At 39.3% G+C, this 15,331-nt stretch overlaps 1 protein-coding gene across 1 annotated transcript; it reads left to right on the top strand.

The window, feature by feature from the left end:
* Positions 1-2,074: 2,074 nt before the first annotated feature.
* On the top strand, positions 2,075-15,311 carry smpx (small muscle protein X-linked). The gene is made up of 5 exons (XM_047568823.1): positions 2,075-2,220; positions 6,969-7,029; positions 9,781-9,867; positions 11,483-11,635; positions 14,352-15,311. Exons 1-4 carry the CDS (start codon positions 2,090-2,092, stop codon positions 11,630-11,632), a joined length of 429 nt encoding a protein of 142 aa, XP_047424779.1. The 5' UTR covers positions 2,075-2,089; the 3' UTR covers positions 11,633-11,635; positions 14,352-15,311.
* Positions 15,312-15,331: the final 20 nt, after the last annotated feature.

Raw genomic sequence — 15,331 nt, 5'->3', positions numbered from 1 at the left:
GAGCATCGTTGGCAGAGATAAATTGTTAAAGAATTCATTCTCTTTAATGGCTGAACGATGGCCATTCAAATCTGACAAGAACATTTAGTTTGTTCTTCTCTTCATATTCAGCTTTATTTAGCTTGGAAAATAAATGTTGAATTGCAAATTACAAGTCTGGTTAACCCTCTGGCTTAATTTCTAATCATAATTTTAATTTGCTATGTTTACCAGGGCCAAAAGCAACATTTGATGCAGGAGTGAGGATGAGGAAAAACAACAGAAAGAGGGAAATTTCCCAGACCAGGAAAAGGCAGGACTAACCTTAAAATAAAATGAAAGTGTGTGTTTTAATATTAGATTTAGCCTTTTTAAAAGGTCACTGGAATAAAAATACAGAAATAAACATGGGAGCCCTGAGTCTGGAGCAACAAGGAAACAAGCTCCATGTCTGAGTCATTAAGCCATAAATGTGACCAAGGGAACATAAACCGCTTGTGGATAAAAGCCAGTGAGTTGCTGCACTTCACACACAGCCTCCAGTTGATCAGTATGGATTTTTTTTTTTTTTAATAACCTGGTGACACTCTTCAAATCCTTGATTGAGTTAGGAAGTCTGATAATTTAGCCTCATTTCAAACACTGTATCTGAGCCGTACCAAACTTACACTGACACCCTAGACCTAAAAAGTTAAAACTGGTGTAAATGACTCCTGATGTAGGTCAGGACTAATCCACAAATAGACTCTTAATATAATATTCAGGATTCAAATATTAGCGTATATTACTATGCAGACTTTTTTTTAGCTACTGAAGTTTATCTTATTTTCTATTTTTTTCTATCTCATCTTTATTTATGGCATAATATCTGTATTGGAAGATTTGCCTAGTGGAGAATTTCTTTTAAACAAATTTGTGAATTTATGCTGCTTTTACTGAGGCAAAGTTATCAAACTGGCCAGGAACCAACACCCCTAGGCTAACAGCTAGCATCCCTAGCCTAGTGACTAGCATATCTATGTTAGTTACTAGAATTCTTAACTAGTATCCCTTGCCTGGAGACCAGTGTTTCTAGGCTAGCAACTAGCATCACCAGGCTAGAAATTAGCATTACTAGGCTAGTCCATAGAAGGCCATTATCTGTCAAGCTCCTCTTCAAAGAAAAGAGACCCCTTTGGAGTTTAAGGCACTTATAAATAAAACAAGATCAAGTAGCTGGTCCATGTTCTGGAAACTTAATAATTTGAGATGATTGCTCACACCTGTGTGCACTGAGAAATGTTGACAAATGATTACTAACTTCAGCTGCAATACATCATGAAACCGTATATAAATGTCATACCAACTGTGAACTGTGATAGCACACGCCATGACTTACCTTGTTAATCTACGCTGATAAATTATACAAGTCTGGCAATGCCATAAAAAGCTTCTTTATTCGTGTCCAGGGAAAAAGTATGAATTTGGTCAGGGTACAGTTCAGTTTGCATGAAACTTGACACCCGCGCTTATAATGTTCTGCTTCACGGATAATATACAAAATACAAAAACAAAACGACAGAAAACAAATTGGGCCGATGCAAACTGTCTGAGGTGGTCATGAAAAAGTTTCACACGTTTCACGAAACATTTTATTTTTTAAGGTAAAACAATTAAGGTCTTTAAACCTCTCCCAGACCACAATGACCATAACCCAGTAATAGCTTACTTGTTACCTCACTGCAGACGGTTTAATAAAATGATGTAGACAAAATGAGGCGCCAGTGATCCGAGAGCCTCGCCTACAGCATACTGGCACATACAATAAACACATTCAGGTGTAATTGTGTTTATCACGAACATGACTAGGCTCTCCTCACCAACAGGTGAAACCAGTGTGTGGGTTGCATTTGCATAGTTTGAAAATATATAGCTAGCCTACTGCGTGAGGCTCTTCATTTTACTACCTGTGCACACAGTGGATCAGTTTAACAAGTGAGATGAAATAAACGTGGACAGCTTGGAATTTAAGGAAGGCTTTGGTAGAATCCTGAGAGAAGGGCAGGTGAATTGTCCAACATATTGAAACATATGCCTCCCACGGAGGCTGAAAACTCATTCTGCTTCTCTGATGCTGGGTCGGGTTCCTCTAGGGGAGGAGTTTCGTGTCTCTCGGAGCCAATCGTGGCGAGCAGAAACAGGTCAGGTAGCTGAAGAGGACCTCAGAGAGAGCGCAGGCAGGAGAGAGCAGCCACGCAGGAGGTAAGGGAGCGCACACACCTTTAACTCTGAGATCACACTTCCCCTCTGGGCTTGTGGTTGGGCAGCAGCATATAAATTGCAGATATACCAGCATGACTACTTGTGTGTGTATGTGTGTGTGTGTTAGTGTGCGTGTTTGTGAAGTGTGTCAGAGCTGAAATAGGCCAGGGCCATTTTGAGATGAGTGTTTGATGAAGATGCAGCTAAAGTGACAGTACATGTTTTTAGAAACACATATGAGCAAGCAGCTTTGTGGTTTGTGCTTAAGTTTATGGATGATAACTGAATTTCTAAACAAATATGGTTATTTTTTGTGCTTAAATGTTTAATTTTTGGAATGAAGTTTTGTCCCACAGTGAAATTGAAAACTGTTGTTTTATCTCAAAAATAAAATACTTTATTTGCCATTATAAATATTTAGGAATATGATATAAGATGGCAGATTCTATGTGGTTCATGCTTAAATGTTTAATTTTGTGAATGAGGTTTGGTGACTTTACTTCATCCAGTTGAGCTCTTAATTGTACAGTTTTGTGTGACTGATAGTTCCATTATTAAATCTTACATTATTTGAATTAAGTTTGGTCCTGCAATGCACTTAATCTAAACAGATGCTTCAGCGTTAACATTTTTTGGTCTTAGAGTGTAATAAATACCCGTCACTAGGCCATGTAGCTGTAAAAGTAGCTAAAAACTTTTTAAAAGACGCTCAAATTAAAGTGTTTCCAGCACTGTTTTGATTCTGTTTTGGTTCGTCTCTGCGTGTGTCCATGCAAGTGTGTGTGTGCGCAGATAGAAAGCAGGTCCCTTCTGTGTATCACTCGTCTATTTATAGTGAGAACAAATCCCAGATATGAGAGGAATCCTTCCACCACTTACGAGGAACCAAGAGAAAGAGAGTGTGAGAGAGACAGAGAGAGAGAGAGAGAGAGAGAGAGAGAGGGCGGAGAGTCGAGAAAAAGAGAAAGGAAAATAAAGAGATGGAGGGGAAAGAAACCAAAAGTGCGTGAGGGAACAGAAGTGGTTAAAGCCTCAAGCAAAACACGATACAGTGAGGATACAGTGTCATCAGCTGGTAAGTTACCTCAGCTTTATATTATGTGACGTTCATGTGCTGGATCTTTATAGGGAGCTGGTTTTGGGCTGTTACTGTCCTTCAGCGTTTTGTAGTTTTTTATAGAAAAGTTGAGCCCTTTATTTAGAAAATCTAAACTGACATTATTTTTCATAATTTAACATTTCAAGAAATATTGCCTCATGTCCGAAGCTAAATTAGGATATAATTAGCTTAGTTTATTCAACTTTAGCGTACAACACAAAATACACAACTTACACTATGCTAAGCTAAGCTAAGCTAAGCTAAGCTAAGCTAAGCTAACTGCTAACTTAGAATGAAAAAAACTATTATGTTTTTTTTTTATTATTGATTGCAAGGCATGTGAATTAAGTCTAATTTGTAGTGAAAGGGCAGATATATCAGTCGGTGTGGGGATTTGCATATTTAAGCACACTCTTAGTTAAAGAATTATGGGATGAAAATGTATTCCAAGTAACGCAGGTTAACACCAGTTAGTCAGTGTGACACAGTGTTTTTATGGGTCCCGGTTTTATGCTAAGCTGAACCATTAATTCAACTTGTAGCTGAAGGGTGCACATCAATCAGCATGGGGCTTTCTGGAATTTAGCGTACTCAAGTTTCAAGCCTTACTAATACTGTATGTAAGGCCTTGCTAAAAGATATATCTTGACAAATGTTAGCGTTACAGGCCAGATTATTTTTAGCAGCAAAACAGTAATGAAAAGATGAGACGGGTAGCCAGCGGTGTTACCCCATCTCGCTTCTGCCAAGAGCTCAAAGGTAACACCAAACGTCCCTTAATCAAGGTACTGCCCCCTTCTGGCATAGATTGGAACAGCACCCACACATACAAAGTGCTTTCTAATTTAGTCTAACAAAACTAATGCATATTATGAAAAATTAAACCACATAACTGGCATGTGTCACATTAGCATACCTCGTCTTTTCAGCCATAAAATAGTCGAGCTGCCGCATGAACTCTGTAAACATTTTTTGTAAGATTAAAAAAAGGAATGTAAACTGATGAAACTGTGTCCCAAGTAACATACCGGCAAGTTTCAAGCCCAGCTACACAATTTGTGTAAGGCCTTGCTCAGTGACAGATTTTTAGCAAACTTTAGCAAAGCTTCTCCTCTCTTCCACTGAAAGAGTCCGGTTGGCACAAAATATTAACGGCCCCAAAAAAGGGAATTCAGCATAATCAGTGCAACACCCAGAGGTGTTGGTTAGCCTGTTATGAACTGTTTCGCCTATTTCCAGGTTTTATACTAAGCTAATTGCTACCTGCTGCTGATCGAGCAAGAAGAAAGAAGCTAATTTCACAAAATGTCAAACTATTGATTTTTTTTAAAAAAAAGTCAAAAACAAACAGCATTTCAGCAGACAGACAAATAAAAAGAAGTTACAATCAATTACTATTTGATGGGCAGAGTGATAATCATTTTGTTTAACAGCCACATTAACATGGCTCACATTCCTTTATGTACTTTGAGGAAACCTTTTGTTGCACATCAGGTTTGACAAACTGAAATTACAAGGAACAATTGCCCATGTGTTTCTGCACCCGCGACGCACTAGGATGAACCTACAATGCAAGTGAAAAGGGCTTTTGTCAGGGTATGCAGTGTCGCATCAGGGGGCAGCTGCTGCTAATCGCAAACATAAATATCCTCACGTTGTGCAAGCATGTGTGTGTTGTGTATTTTGGGGGTGTCCAAGCTTTTGTGCTCCTGTCAAGGACTGCAAAGGTTTTACTGTACGTTGTTGCTCAAACAACACCATGGAAACCAGTGGAGATCCACTCCTCCGGTCCTCCAATCCGCTCTCAGATAAGATAAATGGGCCATGGAAATATGTGCGATTAGGAACCACTTGGACAAGTGCTGATGTGGAAAACACTTACCTGAAAACAAGCCAAGAGAATACAAGGAAGAGTTGAGCTTTCACATGTTCTCTTTTGTTGAATACACTGCTGTTATGACGAATTCCTTCCTGTAGGCAGTTTTAAACAAGTCTTTAACATAATAAATGTGTAGTTCAAGTAAAAAATAAAAGAAAAAACAAAAAAAGACTGAGGTACTGGTTGATGTGATTCTCTGTATGTAACTTCTCTGGTGGATGGTTGCGTTGCAGTCGGTCTAGACAACAAACAGACTGTTTGTTCAGCAATTAAAAAGCATTTCCTTAGCCTTCCAGAGGATGCAGACGTATGTTAGGAGGTGCTGACATTTCTTTCTAAAAACTCTCTTTGGTAATTTATCGGCATGTGACGCTAGCTCTAATGGTACGTTCATGCTAGCATGAGAGAGTGACAACCTACGACACATTTTAACAGAAGCTGACAATATGAAGTGACAAGCTAACACTTGTTATTGTTTTGTCAGCATCAAATGTTAGTGGGCGCTAACATTTTTTGACACTATTCCCATTTCAAACCATCCACTCAACAGCAACTTAGTGTCAATGTCAGCAACGCAGATCGGGATCTAGCTTTTGTCACTTGTGGCGTGATCTCACCATAAGCTAGCGACCACCAAACTAAACACAATCTTAGCATGTTGAAATATCCTGCTGATATAGTCATATATAGATTGCTACACATGCACGCATGTCTTATACTGTGTTCAACCAGAATAGGATTTTGGACAAGTTTTCCATCTCACACACATATGATGGATCAGACAGGCCATTATAATCAATTTTAATCCAATTTTAACCATTCCAACTCTCATGTTGTACTTGTGCCTTCAAATGGGACCTGATGTTGCTGTTAATTTGTATCTTTCCAGCATTTTTATAGCACCTGCGTTCTCGCATGTGCTTCACAAATGACAGTTAATCACTTAAAAGGTGGGAAATTAGACATGCAGCATTAATACACCTGAATCCGGATCAGCTTTATTTCGGAAGTTATTCACGATAAGGCAACAATATTTGAAAAACGAAGAAAATACTCCCTGCAATATGTTAGGTACAGTGCAAGGAAACTGGAAACTACAGTGAGCCTGAGCTGGTCCCTCTGGTTAATCCCATGCTTCCTGATGGATACGTAGTTATAAATAATGTAAATTGCATGTAAATGAAAATAAAGGTGAGTTAAGGTGGCTTTGAATTCAAATGTTAAACACCCTTTTTTTTTAATTCTTACTGTAAAACTCTTATCTGAAAAGTACTCAAGCTGTTTGTTGTAGCTGAGATTAAACTACATTCGCCACTGCTATAATGTTAATAATTAGTGAAAAAGTGACTGCTATGAACATCTCACGGCACTGGTCATGATATTTGTATATTTAACATGCTGTAACTTGCATTTTTATATGATATATTCAGTTTTAATATGAGCCCATTTCAGCTGTTGAATGCCACTAAAGTGACCTTTAGTCCTGCTAACCTTGCCTTACAGTACACCTTTGCATGAATGCAAAGCTCCAGGTGAAACCGAGGCGCTTTTATTTTGACAGTCTGTCTCTGTCTCCCTCTCATGAATGATTCAGAGAACAGTTCCTCTACCTGCTTTTCTCTCCAAGAGTCGCTAAGCAACTGAAACGGTATCCCGGGCCTTGAAAACCACAGGAACAGAGTCCCGGTGCCCCCAACATGCACAAACACTCACGAATACACAAAAGGACACACACACAGCTGAATGCCTGTGATCTTGTGCTTCCTGCAGGTCAGTGGACTCACCGGAGGGGATTATGTCCAAACCTTCGTCCAACGTTAAGGCCCTTCAGGTAAAAGATTTTCACCTGTGTCTGCTCTAAAACTTTGTGTGCGGCTTCCTGCGTGGAATGGGGTGCGACGAGCTTCAACACAACAGATGACCAGTGTTTCCGGGTATTTATTTGTGAAGGCAAATACAGAGCTCAGACTGTGCATATACAGCGTCAAGGCTTTAGTTAGTGCAGAGTTGCAGCGAGGTGAACATACGCGGGGCGTCTCTTTATGGGGGTGGTTTTGGGAGGTTTTGCTCCGTTCTGTCTTCTCGTTGTGCTCCTTTTTCATCTCTAACCATGGGACAGGCATCTGAAGAGAGGATTCTTTATTTTTAAATACCACAAACATGAGGCTCATAGTTCAAACGCCCACAAAAAGAAAACCATTAGTTTGTCACAGTCAACAGCAGCAGCAGCAGCACAACTTCACATTATAAATATTTGAGCCATAAAAACCTCCTGTAAACAACCAGGCCAGATCTGTTTTAGCTTCACACATTTTTAAAAGCATACGGTATTAAACACTTGTTGCTTTCCCCACCGTCTGAACATCCTTTATTATTGTGATGTTTGAGTGAAAAAGTTGTGCGCATGTGTCAACCATTTTTAAAATGAATCAATAATCATGGGTGACTTCAGCAGCTTGAGGAAACGTTAGCTCCTGAATAAGATGAACTGTGTTCATCCAACAGGGTAAAATTGTGTTACAGCAGCAGCAGATTGTAAACTGAGGTATGAGGTATAGTTTAAAAAAAAATAATTTCAAAGTGAACTTTTTCATTGAGGGGAATGTAGGCACTAACACCTTACTCTAACCTGAATGTAGCCTAAGCTTGACCCTTGGTTTTCACCAGAAAGGATGTCGTATCGTAGTCAACCACCAAAAAAACTCACTGTACACAAAATATTCTTTTCACAACTGCAACAACGGTATATTCAAGAAACCAACAAAACAAAATTCGAAAGTGGAGGCTTTCTGGAACCTAACAGGTGCTGGCCAATGGAGGCGTAATGGCTGTCAGTGTCACGGACCAAATAACCAAAGGAACATAACTCTGTTTGGACTTATATATACAGTTTAAGTCCAACTATATACACACACGGCAGCATTCAAAGCTGCAGTCCATCTTGTGTTTTACAAACACCCTGTCGACCAGAAAAGTCTGCAGTTTCCATCCTTATCTAGACCCTCGCTTCGTGTTCACGTAAGTTTTTGTCAGCAGGGCAGCTTAAAAAGATTAGCGCACCTTCAAAAACGTTGACAGTGTCGATGGAAACGCAGCAGGTTAAACTCTGCAGTTCAATCTCAGCCTCCTCCCAGACAGCAGCTACCTTTATATGGCTCCAGAAAGCAGGCCATTAAACATCCCCAAATAGCTTGTGTGGCAGAATCTGGGTTCAATATTTACTTCTCTCGCACTTATTCGTCACCGTTTACTCCAAAGCAGAGTGCAGCGGTCTGTGCGTGTTACCAGAGAGAAGATTAAAGGTGATAAAATAGATATTTAGCGCCGCTCGGATTGTGTTACATAAGCTGTTTGGAGAAAGTTAAGAAGACTAAACATTTACAAAACTGTCTTGTAGACATTTGCTCCAGCACATTATCCACTGTTTCTATACAAGTGTAAACCCTCACAAGACGTGTGAAGCATGAAGACTGCACACGTTTATTAAAGCATACATGAAAACCTCCCCAACATGTAACAGCAGGGTTATGGTTAACCCAACTCCAGATACTTTGGTCGGTCTGATTTCTGGTTTGAGGAAATGGAAACCAACAGACACTTTGTATCTGTTAGAGTAGAAATACAAACTACAAACTTTCATTTACCATCCATTTCTAAGTCTATAAATTGGCAGACCTTGACCATTTTGATCCTTTTCGACCAAAATCTGAGAAATATATCAGAAAAATTTAAATATGTTCATATTTAAGAGACCATTATTCAGTCCGTATCTGGCAGAAACTACATGTATAATGTAGGGTTCAACCTTCGCGATCATCTAACCACGCTGCTAACAACTGGCGAAAATGAGCTTGAGTTGCAATAAACTGTAGTTTTCTTAGTTTTTGGGCAAAGTTGAGATGGAATTACACTTCGGTTGTGATTTCTTGTAAATGGATTTTAAAGCAACATGACTCAACTTTGAATCTGAGGTGGAATAAACCTTTAATCTTTGGTCGGTGCGGAGGATGATCGCTAACGCCACGCTAAGCTTAAAGACATTAAACAATCTCAGCCAAAGCCACGTTACTGTGAAACAAACCCCGGGTAAACATGCTGCGAATGAGGCCGCTTGTCCTTGAGAACTCTCCTCCCCGTCTTAAAACATTTATGTAAATATATAACTCTTTCATAGAACAACATCCACCGACGGCGCTCAACAAACTCAAGTTGTACAGCTGTACATTATGAGCTTATATACAGACATAGATTACAGTACAAAACAAAACACATGAAATTCAAGTGACAGGACGTCAGGGCAGGCAGCAGCAGAACATCGAGTTAGCAGGCAGGTCGCTGAGCTGTGTGTGTGTGTGTCTGTCTGTCTGTCTGTCTGTCTGTCTGTCTGCGTGTCCCGATTTTCATAAAAACACAAGTCCCTTTTAGGTACACGATGATAATCAGGAAGTTGTGGACATAATCAAAACACTGGGTTTTTGAGGAAACAGCAGACACACACACACACCCACTAATAGTCATAGACAGGTAACTTATTCATTCAGTTATTGAGGGGCTCTCATTGGCTGTTCTCTCCATCCGTCAGGCTAATTTGAATATCCCGATGGGAGCTCTGCGTCCAGGGGCGGGGCATCCTGTCAAGAGGAGAGAGGAGACAGTAGAAACAGAAGAGGTGAGGCAACATTTGCGATTAACTCGTGTCTTTTGGAAATGATGTGAACCGAAAGGTCTTTGTATTCTGCTTATCACATCTGCGCCCACTGTTCGGTCCCATGTCAATATTCAAATTTGGATTGAGACTGGTCTGAGGTGACCTTTCACTCCCCGGGACTGGAGTTTGTTTTTAACATGGATCTATTACGTCATTTAAACCATGCATTTCCCTTACAATTACACTGAATCTGGATAGGAACTTCATGCTAATGCCAGCTGTAAATGTTACAGATAAAACATTCACAACTAGATATATCTCTGGTTTTTGAAGTGTTTGATGAGCACATATCCTTAATTACATATATTGCAGAGTATATTTTCTAAATACCATAAATAACATGAAATCTAAATTACAAGTAATGTGAGTATGATATTTTGAGCTAGTATTGACCCCAAAATAAAGTGTACGTCTGTGTTTCACTCACACATTTAAGACATAAGATGAATTTATGAGAAATTTATGAATTCCTTGAATTTACCCATAAAACATTTGATGGTGAGGTCTCTTGTATTTTACTGTGCTAGGCTAGAAATAATTTCATAAATGTGGATATATGATGCTGAATTGTTACATTCCTTTTTATCCAGGCTTAATAATGCATTTTGTGCCATTTTTTCTTGTTTTTTTTGACGTGAAAGAAATACTATCGTGCTAACTTATGTTAAATTAGCATGTTAGAAGCGCTAATGTTATGTGAAACGGACGGAATAAAGCTCAAAACATAAACCTGCATTTGAAATATATTAATTTACTATATTTTGAACTAACTGACCGCTAACACAACAGTTACTTCAACTTCAAACCTAAAATTACTGTACACAACAAGCTAACACAGCATCTAACTGGATATAACTGCATGTTGGCTTTCTAAACTTTAGCTTGATCTTCCACGCCTTCCTATGCTAAAATGCTAATGTAAGTCACAAACGTCTTTCTAAAATAATATTTAAAACAAATACATTTATACTTTTTATGGGTTTGTTTTATGTACTTGTAAAATATATTTACTCCTTTACTCCAATAGCCATAATAGTAGCCACTTTTTGGGATTTTAGCACGACTAGCTGATGCTACTTTGTTGTTTCTCCATTATGGTCAGCTTCATACATTTGATAACGATGTGATACGTGTAATGGGGTGATGATAGTTTTAATTACTTGTTGAATGATCAAATTAAATTTCTCAGTAACAGGAAACAACTGAAGGTGTTGGTAAAATTAGCCTTAGCTAACATAGCTATCTTGACAGTTAGCTCTGACTTAAAGTTGTGCTTTTTTCCTTAGATTTTTTTTCTAAACTTGTGCAATAATCTACTTCAGAATAATGCTTTATGAGATAAAACACATCAACAGTATAGCACCACACTAACAACACTATAGCAACATTATAGCACCACATTAACAACACTATAGCGCTAGTAATTTGAGTAAACCCTGCAGTTGCAGTTTGGATAAAAAGCATTAATACAATTTCAAATGCAGACTATTCATTTCAAAAAGCTATTTTCAGAAATGTAACTTTAATTAAACTGCCCTCAACAGCCCTGCTAAGAGTTTCCACCGTTAATTTTCAGGCTCCGTCTCCAGAGCAGCCCACCGCTGCAGCCCAGTCGCCGGAGGAGAAGAAAGCGTTGCCGGGTGCGGTGAAGCTCCCTGGGCCAGCTGTTAATCTATCAGAGCTGCAAAACGTCAAGAGCGAACTACGATGGGTCACCAAGGATTAATGTGTAGGTTCTGCTGCCACTGATTCATGTGCAACAGTAATAATAGATAAAATAAGGAGTTCTAAGATGTAACAGAAGTTTTTAATGCTTCTCTTTGAGTTAAGTTAAGAAGACATTTCATCTATTTGATTCTGAAGCCACTACACAGTAGTAGGATCTATTACATTTCAAAATAAAGCGTAGTATTCAGTTTTAGCTGGTGGTGTGATTAAAATCGCATTTTAAAGGCTGATGCTTTGTTAAAACCAAAACTATTAATTTGTGCATTATTTGGAAAAAAGCAAATTTTCCAACGACGTTTTCTGATCACGGCTTATTTGTAAATTTTGGACGGAGGTCCTTTGAATATTGTACAATGCGAACAGGCCTTGTTTTGTAAAACAAGCAAAAACATGCAAATCAGACCCAAACTACACAAGAAGGCACAAAAGTGATTTTACATACACTACCAGTCAAAAGTTTGGACACACTTTCTCATTGAATTGAATGAGAAAGCGTGTCCAATCTTTTGACCAGGTAGTCATCTGCATTTTGTAAGAATGCAAATTGAGTCCCAGCGCAGAAAATAGTAAATCATGTTGAAGGTGGACACAGAGGGAGAGAGCGACTGGTTTTGATAATCTAATCACCTGATTACCAGTCAGTAGTGTGTCTAGACAGGTTGTAGACAAACATCATAAAGTTTATAATACTGAGCCTGAGTCAGAGCAGTAAACAGTTACAGTACATTCATGAAAGAACTAAATTATTATAAAGCTATAAATACTATAGTCAAAACATCATCATATAGATTTTCCCATCACTTTAATGTAGAGAAAATATCCATCACAGCTTCAGAATATTTTTTTTTTCATGACATGGATGGTTCTGATTTAAAGGAAGAATTGTTAAGAGTCCACTTGTAAATTCAGAGACATCGTCCGCGTATTGAGCAGCATCACAGGTATAGGAAACAAACAAGGTTTATGACACAGGTCCGAGTCAAAAGCACCAAACACCCAGATTACTCTGCACCCAAGTTCAAATACGCATGTAAAACTTAAGGAGGCCTAAACTAATTCATAAAATGTTAAATAATTTATGACGTGGCAACCTTCAGGGTGCAGTTCCTCAAATGGCCACTTGAGGCTGCACCCCTGAAGAGAGACAGCTGCTTTCTCAGTGTCTGTTGATACAATGCAATATTGTACATTTGTTGAGCTTCACTTTTCAAATTTATTCAGTGAAATGTGCAGGGTACATTCAGCTGACTCACATTTTAAGGCAGATGGGAAAGTATCTTGGGCAGCATATAAACACTGACTAAATATCTTTGGCTGATCAATGAATATTAATGAATCGCTCTAAAATTCAGTTGTGGCGATGTAAATCATGTCTTTAAAGCCTACTTAACAATACACTGTGTGATCCTGAGACACAGATCAACAAGGATAACTTGCAGTGTTGGCATGTCGCCACTGGGTGTCAGTGTGGGCCGGTCCAAGCCTCCGTTTGGGTCAAACACGGTGTGTGTTGATGCCTCAGTGTGTGGGCTGGATGGGCTGAGTCAGAAGCTATATTTATGTTTTATAGGAGTGTGTGGTTTAGAAAATGAGTGTGAACACTGAGGGGCAGTCTGTGCTGCGACTTTCTCAGCGGGACACAGAAACCACGATACATCCAAACCCGGCGGCTGCTCCGCCTGGCCCAAAACATGTTGGCGTGCTGCGTAGGAGACAAATGAGAAGAGAGAAGAGAGATGGAAAGGGACGAGCTGAAGATGGACGCTGGAGCTCTGGATGCTTTTCGTTGGGAAAATCGCTCCAGAATAAGGAAAAACAAACACAAAAGTTAGCTCTAGGGAGTTAGCTCTAGGGAGATCTTAGTAAATAAAGTTCACATCCTGTTCAATGTGTGGCCAAAAGTTTGAGGACACTTAAATATTTTATTTTGTTGTGCTTTATTATAATTATTGACATTCTTCTTAGTTTATTTTCTTATTTTTTATTGATGCATACTGTACAATTATATTTAAAAAACATTTGTTCTGATGCATTGAGACGATCTCTCTGACTGGTCAGTGAGACCAGTGAGTCAGTTTGACAAAAGATTTGTCTGTGCTCTCTGCCTCCTGATCAGCGAGGTCAGACACAGATGTTTTTTAGCGATAAGGTCTGACTCGGCTCCTGAGAGGTGTCTGAAGGGCTCGTGGTCTGGAAGCTGTTCCACACACAGCCGGGAAAACTGTTTATCTCTGGCTGCGTGCACGAGGAAATTATCGTATCGAAACAGACTCTCAGCGCAAATGAAATATTCAAACACAACTGCAGAAAAGACCTAAAAATGGCAAGGGCGTCCACATACTTTTGACTATATTTTTAAAAAAGTGTATTGATTTATTCAAGTTCAACAGATTCCTTGTTTATCACCTAAAGTTCTCACGGTCATAAATGCGACGTAAGGGTCAGATGAGGAGGAGGATGTTCAGAGGACGGATCCATGGAGAGAAACAGAAAATGTCAAGAGAGGGATTAGTGGAGACGGGAGACAGGTCACGGCTTATTATTTCCCCCCAGTGTGAGAACACGGACCTGGGCTTTTCCTCGTTGTTCAGGCCGTCACAGTCCCGCTGTCTCTCAGGGGTCAGCGACTCGAAGGCAGCTGATAGCGGCCAAAAAAAATAAAACAAAATCCCTCACCATGTCTTTATCTGTCTTTTTTTTCTTTTTCTCCCCTGCAGGATCCTCCAGCCACGCGGAGAGGAAGGCGATTAATCTTCACAGACACAGACTTGCCCGCTCCCTCTGAACAACTACAGCCCCTACACGTTTGGAAACAGCTCGCTGTGAAGCTAGGCTTTCATAAACTCCTCCAATCAGGAAACCTCACACTTAAATCTATTTATTTTATCATGGGAGTTGACGCTATTTTGTCACTTAATTGAAATTCAAATCATAATTTGCCCAAAAAGATAAGATATCTCTGCACATAAGACTACACTGTACTTGGACTTCTAGAAGTGTTTTTTTTTTTTTTTTTTGTTCTTCTTTGTTTGTTTTTGGGGGTATTTTTAGATTTAGAAGGACATTAATTTATAGAATTCACCTTGTGCACTGAGGAAAAACCGATTCCCCTTCAAACTCTGAGACGACCTGACGACGTTTCAGCCACTCAGCACTGATTTATACTGAAGCTTTCTAATAACTGGTTCCTTTCTGAATGTTGTTGCTAGTAACTGATGTGGTTTAAGATAAGCTGTACTGCTTTTTTTTTGGGGAGGGGGAGAGGGAATGGATGGATGGGGGGTGGTGGGGTGGGGTATGGGTTACGATGGGTTTGTTATTAATTGTTATGATTCCCAGAAAATGATATCATCAGAAAAAAAGGAATAAATCAAGATGGTTAAAAATGTCTACGTCTTAACGCCTTTGATCACAAGCTACGCCTGATGTGATGATGATACCGTCATTGTTTAGAGTTAAATGTTTAGATTGTGGCTTTTTGTGTTTCTCAGTAACTCAGTTCGTATAGCTTTTCTGACACAAACACCTTTTCTTTGAGCGGCATCATGAGATTTTGCTCAAAGAAAGAGAAATCTCTCTCTTGTCATTGTTAAAATACATCAGGTTTGCCATTAAATGCAGCCATTAAAGCACGAGGGCCAATACATTTCTAACATTTATTGTCCCCAGAAGATGAATCATTGTGGGGTTTTTTCTA

The sequence above is a fragment of the Mugil cephalus genome, chromosome 18, assembly GCF_022458985.1.
Source record: "Mugil cephalus isolate CIBA_MC_2020 chromosome 18, CIBA_Mcephalus_1.1, whole genome shotgun sequence".
In the NCBI taxonomy this organism is placed as follows: Eukaryota; Metazoa; Chordata; class Actinopteri; order Mugiliformes; family Mugilidae; genus Mugil; species Mugil cephalus.
This window is presented reverse-complemented; position numbering and strand designations above follow the sequence as displayed.

Bases quoted from the DNA above. Each gene is read 5' to 3' on its own strand.
- smpx (XM_047568823.1), top strand. From the start codon at position 2,090: ATGCTGGGTCGGGTTCCTCTAGGGGAGGAGTTTCGTGTCTCTCGGAGC. The intron at 2,221-6,968 runs GTAAGGGAGCGC...TGCTTCCTGCAG, and splicing joins AGAGAGCAGCCACGCAGGAG to GTCAGTGGACTCACCGGAGG. The intron at 9,868-11,482 runs GTGAGGCAACAT...GTTAATTTTCAG, and splicing joins AGACAGTAGAAACAGAAGAG to GCTCCGTCTCCAGAGCAGCC.